General features: G+C 39.3%; 1 protein-coding gene across 1 annotated transcript in view; it reads left to right on the top strand.

Moving 5' to 3' along the window:
• Positions 1 to 23,348, top strand: part of cdkal1 (CDK5 regulatory subunit associated protein 1-like 1) — a 245,557-nt gene that overhangs the window by 149,933 nt on the left and 72,276 nt on the right. The window contains exon 10 of the mRNA XM_061718279.1: positions 431 to 576. Within this exon, the coding sequence (XP_061574263.1) occupies positions 431 to 576 (146 nt within the window). The remainder of the gene's footprint in view (positions 1 to 430; positions 577 to 23,348) is intronic.

Genomic DNA, 23,348 nt, shown 5'->3' with positions numbered 1-23,348 from the left:
ACTGGTTTCTATATTATAGAAACAAGAATACATAGTGTGCCATATTAGTAAAGACAGAGAGTCTGAATTCCTCATTGATTTAATTGCAGACAAAACACATTTTCTCTTGTTTTCCTTTCATTGATTTGGATTAAAGTAAGGCTGTGAATGCCACAGTCATTTCTAGGAATAAAGGACATGTGTTGTATCAACCTTGACACCTGTGACTTCAGATCTTGTAGATACACAATTAAACCACTGAGCTGCTTCTCTTTTCTTTTAGCAAAGTAATAAAAAGAGATATAGAGGAGAGAGTAAAAGGAATTGTCCTTCTCCTTTAGTGTGTCTCAGGTGATTATTTCCAGTTTCCAAATGAGTTAAAACCTTTCACTTCTTGATGCTACATTTTCTCTTTTCTCCCATCGCTTCTTTCTCCACTGTCCTTCTCCAGGAGATGGCAAAGATTTTGAATCATCCGCGTGTCTATGCCTTCCTTCATGTCCCTGTGCAGTCAGCTTCAGATAGCGTACTGATGGACATGAAGAGAGAATACTGCATCGATGACTTCAAAAGAGTGGTGGACTTCCTCAAAGAGAGGTAATGTTGGATGTGGTAATGGCTGTGAATTTTTGTCCATCAGAAAGGAGAAGTTATCTTCCTTCCAAGAATGGCTTTCCCTTCAAAACATTGTGAGGTTCACTCATGGATATTACAGCTGAATTTGTACATGTCTAGAATATATCAAGATTTGATAGAATTGATGTTGCCTGAAAAGTGAAAAAGATTACCATATAACTGACACAATTATATGAAATTTGAATATGATTAATTTAGGCAGTGCGGGTCAGATTAGTAAATAAATCTTCAACTGACGCTCTGATAATATGCTTTGAAGGAGTTAATATGAAAATTAGTTTGTTTTGTATTTCTGTCTAAAATCTGTGGCTATTATCGCAGGATAAAGTATAAGTATGTTTATCTGTGGGAAGTTACAGTAATTGGAGCATGATATTGTTTGTCCAAGATAACGATCTCCAATTTGGAAAAAAAAAAAAAAAAACTAACTACACTGTCTCTGAATTAAACTTATAAGACTGCAGTGGTTTAGGATGTCATGAAGGGGGAGAACACTACCCACGGCTGGCGGACAGATCCACTCATTAACCACCAATCCAGCCACTGAAATTCCAAAAAGGGAAGCTTCAATCAAAGAGCAGCAAACATTCTTTTGTTGATTAGAGAAGTGACCACACGGGTCATTGTACACTTAGGGCATCTGAAGATATCAGTGATTAGGTTTGACAGCAAATTTCCCACAACAGTGGGAAAATCCCTCCTGTGTAGTTTCAGTGCCGTAGTAGCTAAAATGAGTCAGGTTACCATCTGTTCCCTCTACTACTCTCAGCTCACAAACTGTACCGGTAGCTGAATTGCCATTTAAGCTCTTAACATTTACATATTTCCCTAATTCTGTTCTGAGATAATGTAATAAAGACTGACACAAGTGTTATTCATAATAGCTGCATGTATATTAGTGTTATTACAGTATTAGATATTAACTACACCGTTATTGAAGCCAACACAATTCAGGATGATATAAGCTGAGCTGGAAGTGCCAGGCTCAACATCTGACATCAGTACCATGACAGCTGAAAAAACTGACTCTTGGCATCATCATATATTAATTATTTAGACAATGTTGATGTTTTGTTCTTCATTAATATGTTTATTGTCATCACTACTGTAATGCAACACCTTTAATTTTATTTAACAGGTTATTATCAAGCCATTTTACAGCATCTGCTTTGCTCAGAGTTCCTCATTAAAATCCTAGATTTGGCAGAATTCCACGAGGAAGCGAGATGCCAGTTTCTGGCAGTTGCAGAAGAAAGTAGTAAAAAAGAGAAATAAAACTTAATTTGCCAGTTCTATTACATGAGTAATGTTTGAAAGCAGAAGTCACCCACATCTCTACACTACCCCAGAGGGAGTTTGCTGCATCATCACATTTTATGTGAAAGTCTCTTTTTGGCCAATAGAGCGAGCATACTCGTCTATAGGTGTGTGTGAGCGAGCAAGAGGGAGTGGGTGCCACATAGAGAGGTAGTGATTGAGCTTAAGTCCTCTCATCTTCATGCTGTCGCTGTTGTGTATGTGTAACACTCACACCCTGCAGTATCCTGTGAGAAGTAGATCTAGTGAGAAGATGTCACACTTGGGGGGGCACTGTGCTCCTCACTCCTGAAGCAAAGGAGGAGACTTCTTATTTATTTATTTAGTTAGAGAGTATAACTTAATCAGTATCAGATTTGGTGTCAAAGAAATCAGAGGTTTTATTTTAACCCTGTGTCACCCAGCCCTCTCCATAGGCTACATAAAAACATCCTACTTCCAAGTTGAGGGTCCTCTAAATCCCAAAGCGACAGTACCCCGCCTCCAGCTAGGCTGCCTCCTTCACTTGATGCCCATTTTTAGGTTGATACCAGAGCAGGGACTGCAGACTTTAAGATGAAACCTCTTAGCAGCTGCTTTACAGTTGAGGCTTGGAACATAGCTTGGAGGTGGAGGTTAAGGGCCTTACAAACAGGGATATCCAGCAGGCTTGATCTCTTTGTCTATCTGTACATTTGGGGAGTCAACTTGGCAACAATTCAGACGGTCTGACAGGTTTTTCTCACCAAAGCCCCCTGGGTCATAGCCTGCCCATCAGTCGGTTGTCAGGGTGCTTAACCCCCAGCTCTGCCTCTGGGAGGATCACTCTGAGTTACCTTTCCTGGACAAGGTGCTCCTGCTCCTCCTCCCCGATTCATCAGGGTGTGTTAATTGCGTTTGGTCTGTCTTTTCTCCCTTGGGACCAGCTTGCCACTGGAAACGACTATGGTCTAATATTTTCTTTACTTGTTTCCTTTGATCACATACTAATTTACCCTGTTTATAACTTTTTTCTATCCTGTGTTTGGCCCCCTCAACCTCGGATTATGACATTATTTGAATAGAACATGCAGTATATCTCTATTCGCAAGTTAACTATTTGGCTTAAATTACTACTTTACTGTGCAATGTTTGTCCAATAAATTCATCCCATCTGTGTGCACTGATGAAATATGTATTTAATATACTCTCGCTTTACTAACTCTTTGTTTTTTGGCCGTTATAACTCAATCCTTTTCTGCCGTGAATAATTACATCTTTCAGCATAACAGTAATTAAAATTAAAATGCTTAAATTGTTTTTGACTGTTGGTACAAACCAAATTCTTTCCGTCTTATTTTTCTTCTCTACTTCCGTCAATTTAAATATAATGAACAAGTCTTTAATGATGTATGGTGAAAATCCTGTTACGCTGAGTTAAGGCTGTTACATCGTGTGTGAACATGGTCAGAGAATTTTGCACTTTGTTTCACAGTTGGTTATAATGTCTGGGCAAATTTTGTCTGAACTGCTCCTCAGGATTAAATATGTTTGAACCACTGGGGATAAAGATTAAGTGCCTGGAAGAAATAAAAGGAAATTAAGGAATAAAAGCTGTGTGCCTGTGAATTTGGGATTGATTGGGTATATGTGCAGACCAGAAGAATTTTACCATATTACCTTATTTTCCGCACTATGAGGCGCACTTAAAATCCAAACTTTTTCTTAAAATCCTTAATTTTTTTCAAAAACCAGCAGGGTGCCCTGTAATCAGGTGCACCTTATGTATGAATTTTGTTGCACCTACTGACCTCTAACCAATTTTATGTGGTACACTGTTCTCAAAAATAGTGCAGTTTTAGCGGTAGACTTTGGTAGCGATAAAGCCGCTCCGCTTTTCTGACTGTCGGACCATTCTTAGCTGACACATTAAAGTCGGTCCTCGGTTGGATACGGGTTGTAACGTGAGACAACATTAGATAACTAATTATGTCGTGCTGACAAGCAAGTTTACATTTAGAGTAAACCCGATTTTCAAATCTATATTATAATCCACTTATGATCAACTGTTGGAATACAATGTTGTTCCAACCTCACACTAACTTTAGGTGTCCACTATCGCTGGTAGTGGTGAACCAATCAGAGAATAGGACGTAGTACGACGCTTACCACCTCCACTTTTTATTTCTGGATTTGTAGAAGATGAATGATTTAAAATGTGAGTATGTTTTTCTGTATTAGTTACAACTGAACAATAATCTGAGTTATTGTGAATGAGTTGAATAGTTCAAGTTTAATTTACCAGACTGTTTTGTATCGCTTTATATGTTTTATCATGCACCTTACAACCTGGTGCGCCTTATGTATGAAAATAGACCCGTTCATTGATATTACACCTTATAATGCGATCATCCCAAAACACCAAAACAATACTTCCTTATGTTTCTGTCTTTTTTCATAAGTTTTCTTTTTTAAACTTGGGAATGAGATTCGTACAAACATGCTGCAGTGAGGACCTGTGTCACTACATGGGGTTTGTTTAATTTAAAGAGATGGAATGACTTGTTAGGTTTTAATAAGTAAATTATCTTTATTATTACACAACCATGTCATGTAAAGAACTTCTACATGCATGTTTATCACATTTTGCAAATGGTTACGAACAGAATTGGTGATACGAGGCAGCCCTGATGGAGTCTGAGTTTCACTAGGAACAAATCCATCTCACAACCTGCAATGTGTAGCAAGCTCTTGCTTTGTACAGGGACTGGGGACTCCAGGGGAGTGGTAGTCTAGTGGCTACAGAGGTGGGCTTGGACCCAGGCCAAATGGTGTTTGCGATGTAAGTCGCTTTGGATAAAAGCATCTGCTAAATGACAGTAGGAGTAGTAGTTGGTGAAACTCCTCTCTACACATATATACATATATATATATATATATATATATATATATATATATATATATATATACACTTTTTTTTAACTCTGTTCTATTTTTTATACATTCAAATGCTTTGGCTTCTTCGTATGATGAGGCACGTTTACGTGTTAGTCGTCTCTTGCAATGAGCAGCCAGGGAGACGCTGTGACTGTGGAAATAATCTGTTGATGATCAACTTTGTGTATCGCCGTCTCAGTGCTCCTTGAGTGCAACAACTCCAAGACAGTTGTGTATTGTGTTTGCCTCCTGTCTGTGCGTGAGTTCATGTGTTAGTCATTGCCATTAGTCATGAGGAGTGACAGGGTTTTATTAAACCTCTCTGGGTTACGGCAAGACGCGTGCATCAGTGGCGTGACAACGCAGTGTGTTTACAGCGTGGAGACAGTCTCTTGCTATGTTTGTTGTTGAAGATATCTTTACTGGTTTGCACACAAGCACTCACGCACTTAAGGGTTTAAGGTATCGACTAGAGGTAATGTTTCACTTCTATCGTAGGAGGGAGGGATGAAACTTCCCTAAAAGCATAGGAAAGACACAGAAAGCAACACACAGAAAAAAAATAGGTGAGACATGTGCAGGGAAAAGTTAAAGTGGGGGAGGGTAACAGAGGCAGGAAGAGGCCAATGAGTGAGAAAAGTTTACCGCGATAACCTGATGCACTGGCGGGACTTGACAGATTCCCTCGCCTCCTTCCCTCTTCCTGATGATTCAACAAGTAAAGTAAATGAGGCATTTGGTTTCAGTGTTTGTTTTGACCCTCTGTTTTTGATTTTAAACTCCTATTTAGCCACAGCAAAGGACGTACAGCAAACTGCCTGGTTCAGTAATTGTAGGCACGGGACGTACCGCTCTTGGACTCGCATGTGGACTTGGATTGTTTTGATCTCACCAGTCAGTGCCTGCTTGTTAGTGCCCAAGGTTACACATTAATATTTTTAGCATGTAACAAACTTCAACATATGTGTATCTGGGCATATTTCCTTTTTTTGACAAACTATACGTTAGAGATTGAAAAACAGCAGGGTTGAATGAGTGCCATTTTTGTTTATTCAATGTATTATGTTTGCTTTTGTTGCCTTTTTGTCTATAGAGGATATTTAATTGAAGAGCAAGGGAGTGTGCAAGGGAAGGAGCTTTTCTTTTCTGTATAAACATTGTGTGTGTCGATGCATCTGGCATTGTGAACTGGCTCACTTTAAACAACAGGAAACAAGGAGAGATAACTCATTAACTTCACAGCAGTCTGAAACTGAGGTGTGTGAATATTTGTCTGTGTGAGTGTGCACAGAGCGAGAACTAACATGTGGATAATGACTTTTGGCAATTCCTAACCCATCGTTGTCTTATTGATACTTCCTCAAGATTAAATCTTATTTCCTTCCCTTAAACCACACACAGACACACACAAGCTACAAACAGCTTAATTATAATTACAGGAGACAAGATTTCCCTCATTAAGTTGTTTTTATGTAGTATTAAGCTTCTCAGAGAATATCACCTCTCCTTCCTGCCTTTAAGAAGAAAAGGAGAGTAGGAGGTTCATCTTCGTGCATCAAAAGGATATTGAGACCTTATGTAAAGTGTTTGCTTGTTAAAATGGTTTGCCTGACATTGAAACCCGGTGCCTCCCACTGGTCTCAGAGAGCACATGGCAAAAAGAGAAACCCAGGTCATATTCACACACTTCACCAAAATAATGTTGATAGATTTACGAGTTCTTTTTTTTTCTTGGAGATGTTTCACAGTCTCTTCAAGGATTTCTTCATTCAATCTGCTTATTATTAAAGGGGTTATCGAATGCAAAATTCCCTTTTGTTGTTTTTTTAACATAATGGTGTGTTGGACGTGTGTGTTCACATCCATCTTACAATGATAAAATCCACCAAGTGTTTTTTTTTTTTTTTTAATTGATATTTGAAAATCTACTTTTCGGTTGCTTGTAACCACGATCTTTATATTTGATTCACACCTCAAACTTCATGACCATTGGTGAGGGTGGGAGTGTAGATTGACCGGTAAATCAAGAGCTTTGCCTTTCGATTCAGCTCCTTCTTCACTACAATGGTCCGGTACACCGACCGCATAACTGCGGACTCTGCATCAATCCATCTGTCAATTTCATGCTCCACCTTTACCTCACTCATGAACAACACCCTGAGATACTTAAATTCCTCCACTTGAGGCAGGACTCTCAACGTACCCGGAGAGGGCACGCTACCTTTTTTCCGGTTGAGAACCAAGGCCTCAGATTTGGAGGTGCTGATTCTCATCTCAGCTGCTTCACGCTCGACTACAAACCGCCCCAGCACATGTTGAAGGTCCTGGCCTGATGAAGCCATCAGGAGACCATCATCTGCAAAAAGTAGAGATGAAATCCTGTGGTTCCCAAACTGGACCCCCTCTGGCCACTGGCTACATTCACTCAGTCACATTCTGTTGACTGTTTTATCAAATGAAATTATTTTTCATAGATAAATTTAGATTCATAAAACCAGAATCAGAAATGTATTTCTCTTTACAGACACTAAAACAAATTTTTTCACCGATTTTTAGAAATCAAATTAATTAATTTTCAATCTTGGAAGACAGTGGAAGACAGTGTCTTGTAAGCTTTAGTAAAAGGGGATGAAGCAGTAGTAAAAGGCCAGTCAATAAGATATAAAATGGTCAAAAACATGATCATATGACTATCCAGATCAAGTTTATGCACTTTTAATTTATGATGAAGATTTGTTCTGACTTCTCTTATTGCTGTAAGTTGCTGGTACGCACATCTTCACAGGTATACGTCGCTGCAAGTAAGGTAGTGTAGCAGTGCAATGTGAAATTCTAAGCAGCATCTCAAATACACAATGACATGTCAGGTGACGAACTATAACTTGTGTTCCTTTTGTGTGTGCTCATGTATCCCAGTAAGCGAGCACATTGTCTCACATGAGGTCATGAAACTTGAGGACGTCTAGGAGCTCAGTAATATTTAGCAATCTAACTCAACTTGGATTCAGTTGGTCTTTTAGGCATTTTACCACTCACAATTTCTCTGTTTATAGACTTTAATCTCTTTATTTAAATTGATGCATTTGAGTTTAATTTCTCTTAACTCACCATTTGTGGCATTTATTTCATCCTCAGTGGCAGTACTTCTGCTCTGTTACTACTTCAAAGTTTGTCTGTTTTGAAATCCATGTACACTGCTGTCACACGGAGGGATATTTGATATGAGTCTTAGTGCTGTTAAACATTTAAATGTTGAGGAATGACAATCTAAGATCTACCAGTTGTACAATTGTTAAAGTATTAAATCCAATCTCTAGTACCATTCTTGGTCTCAAGCAATTTTGAAGTGGATGACAAGTGTTTAAGTAACATCCAAATGAATGGCAGTACTTGGGCTTTCCAAGCAGAACACTGCATTGTCAGACATTTTCTATGACTGTGATTTAGATACTTTAGCAAATAAATGGAAGGCAATAAAGTTTTTATTAAAGCTGTGAATCTTAGCTGGACACACACTTCTTTTCAATTACAATTCTCCTCTCAACAGTCCAATGCATTTCATTGTCTAAAATACAATGTCTGGTGGGTCGTTGGTTGATTAGATAGATAGATAGATAGATAGATAGATACCTACCTACCTACCTACCTACCTACCTACCTACCTACCCACCTTATGGACCTTAGATACTAGAACTTTTTTGCATTATTTTGATAAGCTTATTCAATGTTACAACATTTATTTCCATCAGGAGCTGCAATATATATTTTTTTACTGTGATTTTATGTGGATGTTGGTTGACTAACCTCATGCGTAAAGATGGGAAGTGCAGGACCTAATGGGGTTAAGAACGATCCATGTGTGGAAAATGAAGTGTCATGGTCTGGTTAGCATTCTTTCAGTTTGAGCCCAATGAATCCTGACATTTTATTCTTGGAATATGCATGCTTTCACTGTAGACACCAGGCATGACTGGTATTCTCCTTACCCTGAGATGCCCATTAATATGACACTGGCTAAATCTGGGCTCATCAGACCACAGAACCTTTTTCCAATGTTCCACAATCCAGTTTGACAAAATATACCCTTTAGTTTTGATTAGCCTCACCAGTTTTCTCTTGGTTCATACACTTGTTTAGTCCCAATATGTGATTTATTTGACTTTTTGAGTTACACTTCATCAGAAGTTTGCGTTAACTGCAGTCATGTTCTTTCAAGATTTATTTTTCCGACTACTTTTTTCTCCTTTGAAGATGATGTTTCACCGCTGTCCCAGGTTTCAGCATTACATTGAACCGTTTTTGACCTAATTTCTGTTGTTGCATCAATTCTCAATTATTTTACCCCATGTTTCGTTTCCATGACCACAAGATGTGTTTTCTCACGTGGTTGTGAATGAGAAGATACCCACTACATAAGTTAGGGTATAAAGAACTTGCTGCTAGATTAAACATATTTATCACTGCAGTACTTTTTTCCAGTGAGATTCTTTCCTGTTTACTTAGTTAAATACAGGTGATGACTCCAGTCCTTCTAACTCAGAGATTGTCTTTATTGCTTCACAGAGTTATGGGCCTGTATCCTCTTATCACTACGCTCTCACTAAGCTCTGCGGAGCTTGGGGGAGCAGCATGTAGAACAGGGCTGGAAGGATAAGAGACATGTGAGGTCACAGCAAAGCTGCAAACCTTTGTCAACATACTGTTTACCCTCGTGTGGTCTTCCTGTATACACCATTTGAATTTAGGATAAAAAATAACCTGCCACCACTAAAATGAAGGAATTTAATTGCATTTTTAAGTCAAATTGTATTTTGCATGGAGAAACAACTTGTTACCTATCAGACACTGTACGAATGTCTGAGTTTTCAATCTTCACAGTGTATAGAGACCACTCATTTTAATCACAACACACCTATTACAACTATTGTCCTTAACTGTGGTGGTAAGATGCTGCACACACTCTCCCTCCTTGTGTAATGGTCTTAGGGCATCAAGATTGACACAGTGACTTTTCCAAGTACTGTCAGGACTCTTTGATGGATGAGTTGTATGGTTATATTACATATATATATATATTTAATCTAGAGTGTAGTTTTTTGACGTGAGATCATTAATCTGTGTTTTCACACTCTGTTATTGAGCTGCTCTCCCTTAACAGTCTTTACACACACAAAACCAATCCCTGATTGCTTGCTTGCAGATAGTGTCTCCTCCACTTCAGGACTGTATCTGTGCACCCAGATTTACTACAAGTTCAAATGTCCTGTGCTCCAGGTTGAGCTATTCTTCTTGTACTTGTGCTCACAAAGTCTTTTCTCTGCTTGTTCTTGGATTGTTGCATGACAAGCCTGTCAAAAAATTCAAACAGAAAATAGGCTGACATCACTACTTTCTTACAGCAGTGGTCCTTTTATTTCTCAGTGTCTCTTCCAGATGGTAACTTGTTAATTATTTTAACTGCCTTATAAATTATAATAATTATGAACTGTGGCGCTGGTAATGGCATCAATCTGCAGCAGCAGCAGCAGCAGTGTGTGCGTGCTGGATGTGCTCTGTGATAGCAAGTGATCTTAAACATGGGTTTTAATGGGTTTTAACACCTTTTCTGCTTTCAAATTATTCAGTTGAAATTATTTTAGCTTATGGTAATTACATCTGTGAGGTTTTAACATGCTATTACTAGTTTCATCTAGGAAATGTATTGGAGAGATACATAATTGGCCGATCTAGAAGCAAAATAACTTTACTTTCATCTGAACCATAAATACATTAGCCATTGGCTGAGCTGACTGTCAATCATATTCAAATTAAATCTATTACAAAAATAAAACCTCCCATTTTGGTAAAAAAAAAATGATTCACCTCCATCAGAGCTGTCATGGGTGTGAAATGAAACGACTCGGACCAAAATGTTTTTTTTTTTTAACCAGGCTTCAAGTATGTTTATTTCTGCTCTAAAGTTGGACATTTTATCAATGGAGCCACTTTTGGAGCCAGCCTATATTTGAATTTTACTGAATAAATCTTTTCGTAATCTATATTACATTAATCATTACACGCTCAGAGCAGAATCAACCTTGATTTGCCAAATTTAATCATACAAAATTCAAACAAATCAAACAAATTCATTGTGTAAATACACCGACCATCTTTTAAAAGGACTTGTGAATTATTTAAAATCCTGAATTAATACTTTAATTTGGTTATGATGTGAGATATAAGCATTCAGTACCTCTAACTGTTTCAGCACAGCTTAATCAGGGATATGATCATGAACATAAAGAGTGAAGAATTTCAAAAGTAAATTATGTGAAACTCTGAACATAACCTGCTCTGAAGCAGTGCATGTTACCATGGTAATCTAGCCAGGTTAAAAAAAAAGACACCTTCATGCCTCTGGTAATCCTGGCTTTAGACTCAACAGACCTAACTAGTGCACTTATTTCGCTTCATAGTTTGCCTGTCAGAAAGGCACAAATTATTTTTGACAGGAAGATTGTTATTGAAGATGCAGTTTTTTGATTTCCTTTCCTTCTGAAAGCACAACTAAAAATGGTATACATTGTGGAAATAAGTGGAAATCATTCTCAACTGAAGCAAGCCAAGACATTGATTACACACTTTCCATCAAAGCTCTAGATGCAGTGTGATAGGAGGGACACAGGAAAATTTTAAGGTAATTGTTTTCATGGTAGCAATCTTGCTACAAAGAACCAGGATGTTAGTAATGACCAAAACCTCCCCAGTAATTTATGTTTCTGTCTGTTCACACTTTCATTTTATCTTTAATCTCACTTCCCTTGTTCTCCTCTGTTGTTCTTTTAAGATAAGAAATTGTCCTCAGAATTGCTCTGGAGGGAAAAACAACACTGAAGTAAAAGAGAAGAAAACAATGTTTTATCTCCTCGTGAAAATCAATAAAAACTTAGAGCAGACGTGCAGCAACATCCATGTAGGCATTTTCAAAAAGACCACTAAAAGCTCAACAATTGAAGTGAAAAAAAGTGGGGAAGACATTTTCCCTATCACTGATGACATGATGCATTTTTAATTATATTAACTTCCTGCATCTGCTACCCAAAGATAACCTCTGACCTATTGATGACTTCCAATTGGCTCATGCTCATTAATATTAACCAGTGGCTTGCAGGCATAAACATCCTTGACCTTTCAGATATGCCTGACAACTACCCCATGTAGAAGTATAACTTCATAAATCTAACAAAAGAACAATTGTTAAACTGATTTTCTTAAAGTCTTTATCAAATAAGTTATTCCTGGAATTCCTCAAACCACCACAGTCTGTTGTTGAAGCCTCCTTCCTTCTTCCTTCTCTTTAACCCAGGATACATTTTTAAGTAATCTCTCAGGTCTAATCTTATCAAAAAATTCAATTTTTTTTTTTTACTGTTTTGTAAGCTCATGTAAACTCTGTAAGCCAATTTGTTGTGGCCTTTAGATTGTAGTGGTGTTCAGGGTTTTTTCTTTTTTTTTTAATCGTTGTAGGTGTATTGAAGATTGGCACCATTGCTGGGGAAAAAATACTATGTGTAATTCCAGGTTGCAAAATAACACAAATTACACAAAGAGATGGAGCACTGAGAAAAGGATCAGGGATGGAGGTTGGTGTGAATTGACTTTTGTGGATTTTTCCTGAGGTGGAGGCTTAGTAAGTTAAAAGAAAGGGGGAAAAAAATCCTGGTGTCATTTTGACACGTCTGCTTCTCCCAGATCTAAGGGTGATAGAGGTGTGATGTGTGATACTGATGAATAATAACTGCCTTGACACTCTCCTTGTTAAAACAGAGTGAGAAGCAAAGATATTGAGGCAAAAATGGGGAAAAATCAAGAAGTCTATAAATTAGATCTCAGCTCAATCTGTTTTTAGTTTATCTGAAGCAGAGGATATCTATTCTCACAAACCTCACAACTAAAAATTAGGTTTGTTTACCCAACCTTGAAAGAACTTTTGCCGCACAATGATGGGTAGGGTTTTCACAGCAATGAGATTTGTGCTGCCTCTCCTCTTGTCTCTGAAAGAGAAGAGTTCATCTGCTGCCCACCAAACAAAAGTACATTTTTATTATATACATCAAACGACCCTAAAACATGCCTGTTGTTCCAGTGCAATGATGGGTTTGAGTTAGAATTAAGTTTTAGGTTCTACTATTGCTGCTAACTATGTCAAACTACCATCAAGTGGGGTGTTTTTGGAAGATAAATGATCATTCCAACTAGGGATGTCCCGATCCGATCGGGCCCGATCACGTTGTTTCAGACTTGATCGAAATCGGACATTGCATCCCGATCAGGGATCGGATATGTATTTCATTCTCATTATTTTGACCAGCGTATCAAACAGATGATGGAAAAAATGTTAAACAACCGGTGTATCAGCAAGCAACAGGTCCATGTAATTTTGTGCGACAACGCTGGTAATATGAAGAAAGCTATGGGTTTATGTGGGGGTGCGGAGTGTGGGCTGTCACGTAAAGTGAGTTCAATAAAGTTGTTTGTTTGTGGTGATCTGCGCATGCACACAGCGGTGTTACAGCGGAGGCAAATAAATAAAAGTTAAGTTACAACAGTGATTGAAAACCAAACGAAGCTGGCGTCTGGGAGATTGTAGGTCACTTCAAACACAAACATTTTCTTCCTTAAAGGAGCTTGAGGCAGGATTTATGAAAAAAATTCGTATACGTTTTAAGTTTTCTAGTAATAGTGTCAGATGAAGCGTTCCAAACCAAAACGAATGAGCCCTCTAGCGTATTTGGACATGACAGTCTTAGCTAAGTCAAATACATAGTGGAGAAGTCCTTGTTGTTCTTGTCAGCCAGCTCCACCGCAGAAAGTTGAGGAAAAAACAGCTACTGTCTTCACTTGCCAAAATGCTGAAGAAGTGCAGAATTCAAAACTTTTACGGTTGAAAAAGCCTGTTTATTTTCCCTTTTAAAAGGAGCATGAGGCAGGATTTATGAAAAAAATTCGTATACGTTTTAAGTTTTGTAGTAATAATGTCCGATGAAGCGTTCCAAACCAAAAAGAATGAGCCCTCTAGTGTATCTCTCCGTTGCCTTGAACAGGCTGTGTGCTGCAAAATGTGCTGCAATTGTGACTGTCCTGCGGATGTGACGTCAAATGACGCTGCATGCACGTTCTCCCCGTTCTCCCATGCCGGCTTCGCTGTTGGCTGCAGTACCCCCGACAGCCATCGTGGCGAAGGTGGCGCTAATGAGTCTCATTTCTTAAAAGGAGCCTCATGCTCCTTTAAGCCAGAAAAGGACAGTAGGAAGCAGTGGCGGCTGTGATAAAACATTTTGGGGGGGGCGCACTGGCGAGTGGGGTTTACAACACAACTATAAACTCTACTTAGAGTTCTCTTCTAATTTTTAGGTCTGGTTGGTCCAGTCCAAGCTCCTTAATAAGCTTCTTTTCCTCCGGCGAACGCCTCGTGAAATTATTATTTTGTAATAAACAGTGTTGTGCTAGTTACTGAAAAATAGTAACTAGTTACCGTTATTAGTTACTTCATTGAAAAAAGTAACTCAGTTAGTAACTCAGTTACTTAGACCAAAAAGTAATGCGTTACTATGAAAAGTAACTTTTTAGTTACTTTAAATAAAAACATTATTTAAAATGCTCCCATTTCATGGCCCCCTAGCCTTCATTTCAGCAGGTACTGTATGGATTTGCATTGTGCATCATGTTCTGCATTCTACACAGTCTCCCCGCTTCTTCACTCTTCGCAGCTGAAGAACGAGACCTTGATGAATCGTTCATTACAGTTCTCAGATATAACCGATGGTGGCATGTCGGTTTATAAGAATCTTTTTGCCCAGAAGAAAAAATAGCAACAACAACTACCTATAACTATTTTCTTCTCTCGAAAAAACACACCTGCACCACGGCTTTAGGAGAAAAAGACGCTACAGAGTCAGGATGCAGCGGCTCAGAAGAGCAGAGAAATACGTGCGAGACGGTGCTGATCTCTGCAATTTGAAGCCTTCTATAATAATTGTAAAAAGAATTTCACTTATCATGGATTCTTTTTGGAACTTAACCCCTGCGAAAAACCAGGGATTACTGTAATGACAATATCTCCACGCGAAACTCACCTTCTCTTGGCTCATGATCGCTCATGTTTTTGAATGCACACAGTATGTTTCCTCTGGACTCCACGTGTGGGGAAAAAAGCTTCACTGTAGCCAGAAATAATGGAGTAACGCACCGTTTGGTAACGGTAATTGCGTTACTGAATTTAAAAAGTAATGCGTTAGAGTATTAGTTACCGTAAAACTAACGGCGTTACTGTAACGCAGTGGTCTCCAACCTTTTCTGAACCGCGGCAAAGTTGTTGTTGTTGTTCCGGCCAGAGTTAGTTGTGGGTGTGGTTTCACGCATCGGAGGCCGACTGATGTAAATTGCGCCCGTTGTTACGTAACGACGGGAGCAGAATCTGAACGGCTCGTAGAAGCCACAACACACTGGATGGCTCATCCGGGCAGCTGTACAGACACTGCAGAATTTGGTTGCTTTCCTCCTTCTCTGAGTTGGCAGACTGAGGGGAGACCACTTTATATATGTTAAAGCAAGAAAAAACCTGTTTTTCATAATAGGTCCCTTTTAAAATTGTTTATAAGAACATTATATAAATGGCATCTTTTACCATAAAACGATGAAGTTGTAGAAGTAATCACATCCAAAAGGAATTGCACAGCATTTGCAGCAAAGAAGGACTATGAATAAAAATAAATGTGCAATGATGCATAAATTGATTAGATCACAAAATATTAATTAAAGCTGCAAGCAGCGATGAACAGGCCCTCGCACTCACGGCCACCGCCCCCATAAGCATATCAGAAATGACACCACCCACGACTTCCTATGTCAAACCATTCAAAAGATATAGCAGAAAAAAGGGACAACCAATCAGAAGAAGGGGCGGGGCTAATTCAGGCCAATGTAGGTCAAGGACTCCATACAGAATCTGATGACACCACCCACGACTCTCTATGTCAAACCATTCAAAAGTTATAGCAGAAAATCGGGACAACCAATCAGAATAAGGGGCGGGGCTAATTTTTACCAATTATGGTCAAGGACTCAATACCGAGTCCCATGACACCACCCACGACTCTCTATGTCAAAACATTCAAAAGTTATGGCAGAGAAAAGTATTCTAGGGGGCGCTGTTGAGCCATTAGGCCACGCCCATTCATGCAAACCATGAAATATCAAATTTATCGCCAGGCCTGGCTTGCATGGAAAATTTGCGTGTTGTCGCAGGATGGAGACGCACATTTTGATGTATAACACACTTGGTGCACGTTACGGTTCGGGCCGTATTAACTGCCGAAGGAATGGCATAAATTGCGCCAAAGTGACACGATTAATTCAAAATGGCTGACTTCCTGTTCGGTTTCGGCCATGTTGCCAAGAGACTTTTCTTTAGGTTGTGTACTGATACAGGTGTGTACCGATTTTCGTGCATGTACGTCAAACCGTATTGTGGGGCTTGAGGCACAAAGTTTTCCGGGGGGCGCTGTTGAGCCATTTTGCCACGCCCATTAATGTAAACCATTAAATATCAAATTTTTCGCCAGGCCTGACTTGCATGCAAAATTTGGTGACTTTTTGGGCTCGTTTAGGGGGGCAAAAAGGCCCTCCTTTTGTCAGAAGAAAAAAAGAAAGAAAGAAAGGAAGAAAAAAAAAATCCTACAGATACAATAGGGCCTTCGCACTGAAGGTGCTCGGGCCCTAATTAAACCTGAAATAAATAAATATATAACTATAATCAAGACTGCAGGTATGCAGGAGAAAATGAGGTGAAAAATGTTGAACCAGTGTAATTTGATTGAAGAGTATAAGCCTTCCAATATTACATTTTTATACGTCATCTTAAAGGTTCTTTCTTAGTCTGAGCCACCACGGAAATTATGAATGTCCCTGGAAGTCCACCAGAAGGATGGGACTCCATTCTGCTAAAGTATGTTCTTCATTTCTTGCTTTTATTGAGGAGGACACGTTAGTGACACTGGTGCAGCCATCTATGACAGAAGTGAATTGCAAGTAATGAATAAACTGAAATCACTCTGAAAAAACAAATTATGACAACTATTAACTTTGCTGAAATACCAGTGGGCAAGAGAGTTTCATATGGGGCAGTTATACAGCAGCTAACCCATGGGACAAGCACCACGGAGGGAAGTCAGTCAGTCAACGCTGTTGACTCTTAGGCGGTTAAACTGGTTCTCATCGGACGAATGCAGTGGGTGGATTCTGTGGGTTGCTGTCTTAATTCAGTGGTGGAATAGCAGCGGGTGAGAGCTGAGGATTTTTAGATATTGTACATGCAGTTGCATATTAATCAGGACTTGGCGACCAGGTCCTGCAGCTCTTGTGAGTCGCCTCCATATAGAACAGAGAATGAAATAACAGATGGGAGGAAGAAGGTTTTTAAGCATCACAAATAAGTCTGAATGTTTGTTAGTGGTATGTTAATGGTATTTAAAGTTCCTAATGCTTTCATTTTGTCTCTCTGAAACTGCAAACAGCTTTGCACTTATTTTTGGTGATCTACCCCTTTTAAAGGGACAAGTGGATGCAAACTGTGTGAGCACAATGCTGCAGAGGAGGCCTTCATTGTACAGGTCAGGGGTTAGTGTTGTATATATGGAATTACTAAAAATAAAGTATGAAGACTAATGCTGGGTGAGACTCTTACAGCTGCTTCAGAGTGGAAGAAATGGTTGAAAACCCTAAAAGGATATAATGGGGCAAGAAAACAAGTCAGTAGTCTTCTGCATTTTTAACCTGTCATCTCTGCTCTTGCTACACGAAGGCAAAGAGGCGACATAGCAAGGGACAGTAGCCTTTAGGCACAGTGCTGTATCAGGATGAGTTAGGATTTTCACAAGTAGTAAGCATTTATAAAAGACTAAATTACATTATTAAGATTCCATATGTGCAATAAACTTAAATAAGCTTCAAACAGCATACCTTTTTTGTGTTATAATCAGCTTTTTGTATCTCAAGGCCCTACGACTTTTTATTCATCACATACATAAGACTGCAGCCTATTTATCTCATGTTTAAACTCCATATGTGCATGCGCATACATGCATGTTTGCAGAACAGATGTTGTTGATCACCTCTGTGATAAGCCCACTGGGACAAAAGATGCATGAAAAATGATATGTTAAAAAAAAGAACAGATTTTCAGAGAAAAATGTGAGGAACGATGGAGGAATAAGAAGGAAAACAATCTTGAAAAGTAAATATTTACCTATTTATGTGTCAGAAAGATACCAAGCTGCCGTGTGTGTGTGTGTGTGTGTGTGTGTGTGTGTGTGTGTGTGTGTGTGTGTGTGTGTGTGTGTGTGTGTGTGTGTGTGTGTGTGTGTGTGTGTGTGTGTGTGTGTGTGTGTGTGTGTGTGTGTGTGTGTGTGTGTGTGTGTGTGTGTGTGTGTGTGTTCTCTTAAATGATAATGTGAGGCACACATCCGCTTTTGTAGCGTAGGAGTCAAACAGTGAAATGAAAGATGGCAGCAACCAGGAGATGGGGGAACATTAATGAGAGGAGATGTGTTTTGGGAAGATTTTTTTGTCAAATATAAAAAGTTTGCAAAGCTTTTGGCTTGCGGCAACTGTGAGTCCTAAATAAACTGAGTATTGTACCTGACAGCATTACTATAATGTTTAGCTAAATGTGAGGCGGAGAAGAACAGCAGCTAGAGTGAGAATTATGCAACTCTGACCAATTGTGTGAAAGCAGGTTCAGATTTGATCCTACTAAATATCATACTAGAATATTTTTTTGGTTAAAGATTTCTTTTTTACATTTATCTTTTTATTTTCAATTATTTTTCCATTTACAAAGAGCCCATACTTTGCACATTTTAAAAGCCAATTGAACAGGTTTGCATCAGAAAATCATCAATATAATTATGTAGAACCTCCTGAAAGGTACAGTCTGCTCAGATAAGTCATTTGATTTGTACAAAAATGGTGAAGTGCGAGGGAAGTGACCCCCGTGCAATTGAGGCACTTATTACTCTGGCCACTGGAATTATACGTGTACATTTCTTGGAGAGCTAATGAAAATTCAGCACCCATTTTTTTATGATTGTACAGTGTTAATTTCCAAGTCTCGGTTCGTCGCTTTGAATTTAGTTTCCTTGTTCTTTGAATTTCACTTTTTTTATTCATAATTTCATCATCATGCTTACTAACCAAATGAAAAACATGTTACTGACTTTGCTTAATTTTCATTATATCTACCAGAGCATGTTCTTTCATCAAAGGGGAGACAGATGGAACCTATGAAAGGGGGCCAGAATAAGGACACTTGTGATTAGTGTCTGTAATCACTCAGACACTTAAGTGTGTCTGATTTAGAGGTGGCAGCTGTAGGTAATGGTGCTGTCATGTAGCAGCTCAATTTATACGGAAGGAGTGAAAAAGAGAGAGAACAAAACAGGTCTGATTGGTTATCAGTCACTTTCCTTACCCGCTGCCACCATCAACTATGAAGTAAGGGACTGTCGGTGTCAGTTAAGGATATGTCAGGTCAGGTGACTGAGCAGATAACATAAATATTTCACTTTGATGAAAGCCATAAAAGGAAACGATGGCTGTCATTCTGACCCTTGGGTAAAGTTCACCACCTAATAGTGAAAAGAAGTAGTAAAAGTGACGGCTGTGAGCACTGCCGCTTGGATGGAAGATAAAAATCTTTAGCACTAGCTCTCTTGCTGTTTGCTGATAAAAAATTCAACGTCTGAAAAATGCAGATATGTTTAAAGATACATGTTTAAAAGTGTGAAGATAAGAGAATGAGATAGGTGAATGATGGCATGTTTGCCTGAGTAGAGCTGTCAAGCTGTCAGGAGAAACAGAATCACCCTGAATCTGTTGTTAATTATCTGTGTTCTCTGGGTTTAGCTATAAGTTTTAAACGTTGACATGTGTAATGAATTCTCTCTTTAACTCAAGTGAAAAATCCTTTACATGCACAAACGCATGAGCAGGCAGAGCTGCATGAAGCTGTGCCATCACACTCAGTCTCGTTCTCACAGGCGTTGTCTACTTCCCTTAATCACTTTTGATTAGTTTTTATTTCACTTGGGAAGAAATTAAATCACTGTAGGTAAATATCTGATGTTGGATATAAATCTATAAGGGGTGTGTAAACATGGTGGATAGGGTGAAGCTTTATTAAGTAAATTCCAAGGCATCCGTCTTAAAACCTGCAATGCAAAATAATCTCTATCTGTCTGTGTAGCAGGTCATTTGTAAAGATTGAGGTGGGTTCTGTGGGATAAACGGAAAGCCACGTAAATAATGATCCCACTGGAGTCATCAGTAAACTTTATCATTTAATGAAATAGCCTGAACACAGCAGAGCAGAACTGCAGTTCAATTTTACACACATACACACACATATGTCATTAGCCTTGGAGAAGGGTAATGAGAACACACACGTACACATTTGATTAGTCTGAGCTAGGAATAATGAGAGCACAGGCATCACAAATCCATCCAGACACACAGTTATCCACACAGACAGCCACACATGTGGATATAAGGGCATGAAGAGGGCAGCAGTGCAAAGACTTGTGACTCGTGTCTGTCTGACCTGGCGTTAAATGGACTGTCCCTCCGCACTTCATTTCAGTTTCATCCAACCCCTACTGGCATTGCTGCAGTGTGTACTTCCTCATTTTATCCCACTGTTGTGACCTGATCCATCCAGATATGAAGAACATTGAACAACTGCTGGACATGACAGTTTTAGCTAAATCAAATAAATAGTGGAGAAGTCCTTGTTGTTCTTGTCAGCCAGCTCCACTGCAGAAAGTTGGGAAAAAACAGCTACTGGCTTCAACTGTTTCAACTTGCCAAAATGCTGAAGAAGTGCAGAATTCAAAACTCATACAGTTGAAAAATCCTGTTTATTTTCCCTTTAAATGGTGCCACATGTATAAGGAACATGCATTTGTAGAATGAGCAACAAAGCTGAGTGTGTGGGTTGTGCTTATGAAAAATGTGCCTCCGTCGATGCCAAAAAGCTTATTTTGCTTTTGCTATTGAGTCTTGCACCAGTGTTAGCAATATGTGCACTGGAATCTGAGCATGTGGAGGAACGTTGTTGTTCAGCGATGAGTCCAGATTCTGCCACGAGCAGTTGGATTGTAGGCTCAAAGTGTGGAAAAGACACCGAGAACGCTATGCTGATTGCTGCACCGATAGAGTAACATCTATTGTTGGCGGTAGGGTCATGATGTGGGGCGGCCTGTCCCTCACGTGAAAAACAAGGCTCGTCATTCATTCTTTCCCTTACACGGATTGTCCTGGTCCCTTTGCAGAAAAACCTCCCCAAAGCATGATGTTTCCACCCCCATGCTTCACAGTAGGTATGGTTTTCTTTGGATGCAACTCAGCTTTCTTTCTCCTCCAAACACAAGTTGTGTTTCTACCAAAAAGTTCTATTTTGGTTTCATGTGACCAGATAACATTCTCCCAATCCTCTTGTGCATCATCCAAATGCTCTCTAGCAAACTTCAGACGGGCCTGGACATGGACTGGCTTCAGCAGGGGGGACACGTCTGGCCCTGCAGGATCCCTGCAGGATGGCGGTAGAGGGCTGCATTGGGATTGGGTCATATATATGTATGTATGTATATGTATGTATGTATATATGTATATACATATATATATATATATATATATATATATATATATATATATATATATATATATATATATATATATACAGTACATCCGGAAAGTATTCACAGCGCTTCACTTTTACCACATTTTGTTATGTTACAGTCTTATTCCAAAATTGATTAATTTAATTTTTTCTCCTCAAAATTCTACACACAGCACTCCATATTGACAATGTGAAAAAAGTTTTTTCGAAAGTTTTGCAAATTTATTAAAAATAAAAAACTCAGAAATCACATGCACATAAGTATTCACAGCCTTTGACATAAAGCTCAAAATTGAGCTAAGTTCAGTTGATTGGACATGATTTGGAAAGGCACACACCTGTCTATATAAGGTCCCACAGTTGACAGTGCATGTCAGAGCACAAGCCAAGCATGAAGTCAGCACTGTGGCCTCCATCATCCGTAAATGGAAGAAGTTGGGAACCACCAGGACTCTTCCTAGAGCTGGCCGGCCGTCTACACTGAGTGATCGGGGGAGAAGGGCCCTTGTCAGGGAGGTGACCGAGAACCCTATGGGCACCCTGTCAGAACTCCAGCGTTCCTCTCTGGAGAGTGGAGAACCTTCCAGAAGGACAACCATCTCTGCAGCAATTCACCAGTCAGGCCTGTATGGTAGAGTGGCCAGACGGAAGCCCCTCCTCAGTAAAAGGCACATGACAGCCCGCCTGGAGTTTGCCAAAAGGCACATTAAGGACTCCCAGACCATGAGAAACAAAATTCTCTGGTCTGATGAGACGAAGATTGAACTGTTTGGTGTGAATAGCAGGCGTCATGTTTGGAGGAAACCAGGCACTGCTCATCACCAGGCCAATACCATCCCTACAGTGAAGCACGGTGGGGGCAGCATCATGCTGTGGGGATGTTTTTCAGCGGCAGGAACTGGGAGACTAGTCAGGATAGAGGGAAAGATGAATGCAGCCATGTACAGAGACATCCTGAATGAAAACCTGCTCCAGAGCGCTCTTGACCTCAGACTGGGGCGACGCTTCATCTTTCAGCAGGACAATGACCCGAAGCACACGGCCAAGATTTCAAAGCAGTGGCTTCAGGACAGCTCTGTGAATGTCATTGAGTGGCCCAGCCAGAGCCCAGACTTGAATCCGATTGAACATCTCTGGAGAGATCTGAAAATGACTGCACCGAGAGAGCTGCAAAGAGGAATGGGCACAACTGCCCAAAGATAGGTGTGCCAAGCTTGTGGCGTTATATTCAAAAAGACTTGAGGCTGTATTTGCTGCCAAAGGTGCATCAACAAATTTTGAGCAAAGGCTGTGAATACTTACTGAATGTACATATGATTTCTTTGTTTTTAATTTTTAATAAATTTGCAAAAATCTCAAAAAAAAACTTTTTTCACGTTGTCATTATGAGGTGTTGTATGTAGAATTTTGAGGAAAAAATTAATTTAATCAAATTAAGAATAAGGCTGTAACATAGCAAAATGTGGAAAAAGTGAAGAGCTGTAAATAGTTTCCGGATGCATGTATATATAATATACATAGAAATTGCGATGTCCCCCTTACATGGATGTTTTGGCTGTTTCGATCCAGCCTTTTCAAATTTTGCAACGCTAATAAAAAAAATTACAAATATATGGGTGTTATTATGACTTTGTAATTTACAGTATACTAATCCTCCGGCACTACTGACAGTATTCTTGATAGTTCTATATTTACATTACATCTATTTAACATTCTTTTTGCTCCTTCTGTCTATTTATTTTTTCTACTACTTTATTTTTCTACCTTATTCAATTTTTCCTTCTGTTTTTTCTGTTTGTGTTACATT

Source organism: Cololabis saira, chromosome 3, assembly GCF_033807715.1.
Source record: "Cololabis saira isolate AMF1-May2022 chromosome 3, fColSai1.1, whole genome shotgun sequence".
In the NCBI taxonomy this organism is placed as follows: domain Eukaryota; kingdom Metazoa; phylum Chordata; class Actinopteri; order Beloniformes; family Belonidae; genus Cololabis; species Cololabis saira.
The sequence above is the reverse complement of the archived record's forward strand: the minus strand, read 5'-3'. Positions and strand labels throughout refer to the sequence as shown.